At 45.4% G+C, this 5,430-nt stretch overlaps 1 protein-coding gene across 1 annotated transcript; it reads left to right on the plus strand.

Annotated features, from left to right (window-relative positions):
* The first annotated feature begins 4,129 nt into the window (after positions 1-4,129).
* On the plus strand, positions 4,130-5,200 carry LOC113332879. The gene is made up of 2 exons (XM_026579380.1): positions 4,130-4,986; positions 5,098-5,200. The coding sequence occupies exons 1-2, from the start codon at positions 4,130-4,132 to the stop codon at positions 5,198-5,200; spliced, it is 960 nt and encodes a 319-aa protein (XP_026435165.1).
* The last annotated feature ends 230 nt before the right edge of the window (positions 5,201-5,430 follow it).

The following is a 5,430-nucleotide window of genomic DNA, read 5'->3' on the forward strand; positions in this document are numbered from 1 at the left end:
CAACCGACGGAGCTCTAAACCCCACAGATTGATCCACCGGTCCCATTGATACAGATTGTTGACGAAGACCATACTGTAGCTGATGGTGGAAAAATGCAGGTGGGAACGACGAATCAAGGATCAAATTACTCTGTTCAGATGATGGCAGAGCTCGAAGAATTAATAAGGAACCATAGGGTATACGCAGATGCGGTGGCCCTGCTGGCGCAGGAAAACCAGCAACTTAAAGAGAGGATCTCCCACAGTGTGGAGGTGGAAAATCAACACGACGAAGCTAACTCTATGACACTGCTACTGAATCAAGACCGAAGAATAGTGGTTGCTAATGTGGACAATCCGGAGCCACTAAACCGAAGAGAAGTAAGAGGAAATCGAAGACACGATCCAGATTATAATCCAGAGGACTCATATTACTTCGATAGTGACACCCCAAGGCTAGGACGATCCACCATTCATGAGGAGCACCAACGTGCAATGGAGAATCTTCGTGCTGAAATGATGACGAAGATCAAGCAACTAAAAGCTAAGCAGGGGGTGGAAGGCTCGATCAAGTAATGAAGGAAGCAAACACTACCCTATTAACCCAGTGTTTAGCCAAGGCTCTCATTCCCCAGAAATGTCCTGTCCCAGCCTTCGAGTGTTACGATGGATCCAGCGATCCCGCGGACCATCTTCGGTACTACAATCGAATCTTGGCCCGATAGGATTACGACGATGCCATACTTTGCAGATATTTCCCTTCAAGCCTAAAGGGATCTGCATTGTCTTGGTTCAAAAACTTGCCACCGGACTCCATTGATTCCTATGAACATCTCACTGAAAATTTCTTGGCAACTTACATGGATAATAAGGTCGTCAACACCGGAATGGATAAACTCTTCTCACTAGCAATCAAATATAAGGAGACTATCAGGGAATACACTGATAGATGACATAAGATCTGCCAAGCCATAGGGAATGTGGATCCGGTATTTTGCATCAACTGCTACAAGTGTGGGATGGACAGGATGATCCCGCTGTTTGTCGAAATTCATGGCACCATCCCTGCCATCGAGGGAGATCTTCGAGTGATCATAGAAAAACACGCCAGGTTGGAGGAGATTCAGCGAGAAAATCCCAGAGCCCAGTCTCAAAGGGCCCAGCGAACCAACTCAGTAGAACAAGCCAGCGGATCCAAGAGGGGTGGTTCGGATGAACGACCGGGCGAAGATATGAGAGAACGAAGAGATGATCGTCGACGTGATGATCGGAAATTCGAAGACCAGGTTTACACAAAACTGAACACCAGCTATGCGCGCTTCCTAAAGGAGATCAAGGGTCGAGAAAACCTTGATTGGCCATGGTCCAAAGGAAAGCAGCCTCCGAGGTCGGAGAAGTCAAAAGAGTACTGTGAATATCACTGTTTCAACGGACACCAGACCGAGAAGTGCAAGAATCTCAAGATAATGATTCAAAAACTGATTGACGCAGGAGATCTTAAGCAGTACGTACAGAAGGCTGGCGCCGATGATAAGTCCAAACGAAGCAAGCAAGTTCAACTACCTGAAGGAAACCGAACCGTTAACACCATCTCATGTTCCGAGGCCGCAGGGCCATCTCTAATGGCGTAAATAGGGAAAGATTGAGAAAGCAATTCGAGGATTATTGTGAGCTGTACAAAATCGATGGGGTGGAAGTAGACGAACACGAGCATTGGATGGATGCACCTATGATCTTTGACGCTGAGGACATCGAAGAAGATATGGAGGATCACAACGATCCCCTGGTTCTCACGCTGCCAGTAGCGGGATGCAATATCAAGAAGATCCTCATCGACGGAGGAAGCTCAGTCAACGTTCTGTTCTACGACATATTCAAACGGATGGAACTTAATGACGATCAACTGATGTCTTCGTACTATACTATCTACGGGTTCAACGGAGCAGCAACGAAGCCACTAGGAGACGTCGTTTTACAAGTGAATGCAGGACCGATGAAGGTTGACACTCGATTCAGTGTAGTAGATACACCTTCGCCCTATAACGCCATTATTGGCCGCAGATGGGTACACAAGATCAAAGGAGTGACGGCAACCTATCACCAGTTCCTCAGGTTTCCAACTCCCGAAGGGGTAATGGAAATAAAAAGAGATCAGGTTACCGCACGAGAGTGTCAGGCTTTACAAAACCAGCTTAATAACGAACAAGATGAGCAGCTGAAATCCCAAAGAGCTCGAAACAAAGAAGCTGCGAAAAGAAAGCAATTGACGCCTATCTGGAAGAAATCTCTGGAAGAGGCCTCGCAAAGGAGAATATAGTCGGAAACGCTGAGGCAAGCACTTCAACTACAAAGGAGGACGAAGAGCCTACCAAATAGCAATTAAATAATGTTACTCTCCTTGGGGAACCAAAACCCACGTTCACCTCCGTAGAACCTGTGAAAGAAATCAACATAGGGACCAAAGAGGATCCGAAGATGATCAAGATAGGGACTGTAATGGATAAATAAAGAGAGGTATCACTAATCAACCTACTCAAGGAGTATGCCGATATATTTTCATGGAAGTTAGGAGACATGCTAGGGATTGATCCGAAGATAATCCAGCACGAACTTCGTATAAAGCCAGGCACACCACCCTTCAGGCAGAAAGTGCGGAAGGTGGCACCAGAGTATCATAAAGCGATCGAAAAGGAACTCCACAAACTGTTAGAAGCGGGATTCATCAAGGAAGTCAAATATCCGACGTGGATCTCGAACATGGTCATCGTGCCAAAAAAAGAACGGAGGAGTAAGAATATGCATCGACTTCACCAACCTCAACAAAGCGTGCCCAAAGGACAGTTATCCACTTCCAAGCATCGATCAATTAGTTGAAGCAGTCGAAGGGTATGAAAAACTATCATTCATGGATGGATACTATGGTTACAACCAAGTAGCTTTGGCAGAAGAAGATCAACAACATACATCAGTCTACACCCCGAACGGCCTCTATTGTTACACAAGGATGCCCTTCGGACTTCGAAATGCATGGGAAATATACCAGAGGATGGTTGATGCTATCTTCAAACCATGGATTGGGAATACTTTAGAAATCTATGTAGATGATATGCTCGTCAAAAGCAAGTTACGCAAGGATCACCATCAATATCTGAGGGACATCTTCGAGGCAATGAGGAAACACCACATAAAAGTGAACCCAGAAAAATGCACATTCGATGTCACCTCAGGAAAATTCCTTGGGTATCTAGTGACGAAGGGGGGCATCGAAGTGGATCCCGCAAAATCCAGGCCATCGTAGAAATGCCATCCCCGAAGAACCTCAAAGAAGTTCAGAAGCTCAACGGATCCCTAGCGTCTTTGGGCAGGTTCATCGCCAGGTCATCGGACAAATGCAAACATTTCTTCAACATCCTCAAAAATGGAAGCAAGTTTGAATGGACCGCAGAATGCGAAGAAGCTTTCCATAAGATCAAAGAATATCTTGCGACGATCCCAATCCTGCAAAAACCTGACCCCGATGAGGTACTGGCGCTTTACATATCAGCAACAGAAGATGCCGTTAGCGCGGACTGGTCAAAACAAACACAAAGATAGAACATCCCATTTACTACGTCAGCAAAACTCTCAACGCAGCAAAGAGAAATTACACGAAAATCGAACAGCTCATCTTGGCTTTGGTGTGGGCCACCCAAAAACTAACGACCTACTTCCTGACTCACTATATCTGCGTCCCATGCAAAGCACCATTGGAGGCAGTCCTCAAAAGCGCAGGGAAAGTAGGAATAATAACAAAGTGGAACACCCATCTCGACCAATTCAACATCATCCATGAAGTCCAACACTCCCAAAAGTCACAAGTCTTGGCGTATTTCCTAGCGGACTTACCCCTGGACAATGATGAAGAGGTAAGGGACATACCAGAAGCTGACGTAGGAAAATATCCAGTTGATATTCTCGAACCTGCAAACCCAATAAGATGGGAGGTTTTCATTAATGGATCGAATAATAGGGAAGGCGCCGGTATAGGAATCGTAATCACCACCCCACTCGGGACAGGATCGTGCACGCATTCAGGCTGGAATTCAAGGGGCACACCAATAACATCGCTGAATACGAAGCTGTCATACATGCTCTTCGTTTGATAATAGAAATGGGTATAACCGATGTGCGCCTAACAAACGATGCGCAATTGGTCATACGAAAAATAAGGTTAGAATACAATGTTTATGATGAGACCTTGTCAGCATACATGGCTCTGGTCCAAACTCTGGCATCCCAAATACCAAGCATTAGGTTCCGACACTTATGTAGAAAGGAACTTATACACTCCGATGCCTTAGCCTACGTATCTTCCATTTTAAAGAACGAAAACGTCAAGGCAATCAAAATAACTAGAGTGTACGAACCCTCAGTCATTTCCCAGGAATTCTGCGTTGCAAATCGAGAAGACAGTGTTAGGAAAGGCATCACTGACGATGATATAGGGGAAGACATCACCGACGACTTTCAGGAGGATGATATCATGACGATAGCTAACGAAGACGAAGACTTCAGTAATGAAGAAGATTGGAGATCTGAAATTCATCTCTTTCTCAAAGAAGAAACGCTGCCTACGGACCTAAAGCAGGCTCGGAAAATACAATCAAAAGCAGGGAGGTACGACCTAAGAGACGAAATTTTGTACAAAAAATCCTTTCTCAGGCCTTTGTTACGCTGCTTATCAAGAGAAGAAGGGCATCGGGTTTTGAAGGACATACAATATGGGGACGCAGGTAACCATAGCGGAATGAGATCCCTGGAAGACAAGGCAAAAACTCAGGGGTATTACTGGACAACGATGATACAAGATGCATCGAGAATGTCAAGAAGATGCGAAGAATGCCAGCGCTTTGCCAAGAGGATCCACGCACCTGCAACAAAGCTGAACTCTGTGGATAGTCCTTGGCCTTTCTCAAAGTGGGGCATAGATATCGTGGGTCCCCTGATCGAAGGGTCAGGAAAAAGACGGTTCTTGATAGTAGCCACAAATTATTTTAGTAAATGGGTAGAAGCTAAGGCCTTGGCAAGGATCTGCAACTCGGATGTCTTCACATTCATCTTCCAATACATTATTTGCAGGTTTGGCATCCCAGCTGAGATTGTCTCCGACAATGGAAAGCAGTTACAAGGTAAAAACATCGACATGCTTTTCGATACCTTCAAAATCATAAAGAACAAGTAAACACCCATATATCCTCAAAGCAACGGCCAAGCAGAAGCCACGAACAAGACCCTTTCCCTCATTCTCAAAAAGAAGCTAGACGAGCATAAGGGACGATGGTGTGAGCAATTACACAACGTATTATGGGCATACCGAACAACACGAAGATCAGCCATAGGAGAATCACCGTTCCTACTCACCTATGGAGACGAAGCCGTCATCCCTACATAAATCATCATGCCAATTACGAA

Source organism: Papaver somniferum, unplaced genomic scaffold (assembly GCF_003573695.1).
Source record: "Papaver somniferum cultivar HN1 unplaced genomic scaffold, ASM357369v1 unplaced-scaffold_132, whole genome shotgun sequence".
Classification (NCBI taxonomy): domain Eukaryota; kingdom Viridiplantae; phylum Streptophyta; class Magnoliopsida; order Ranunculales; family Papaveraceae; genus Papaver; species Papaver somniferum.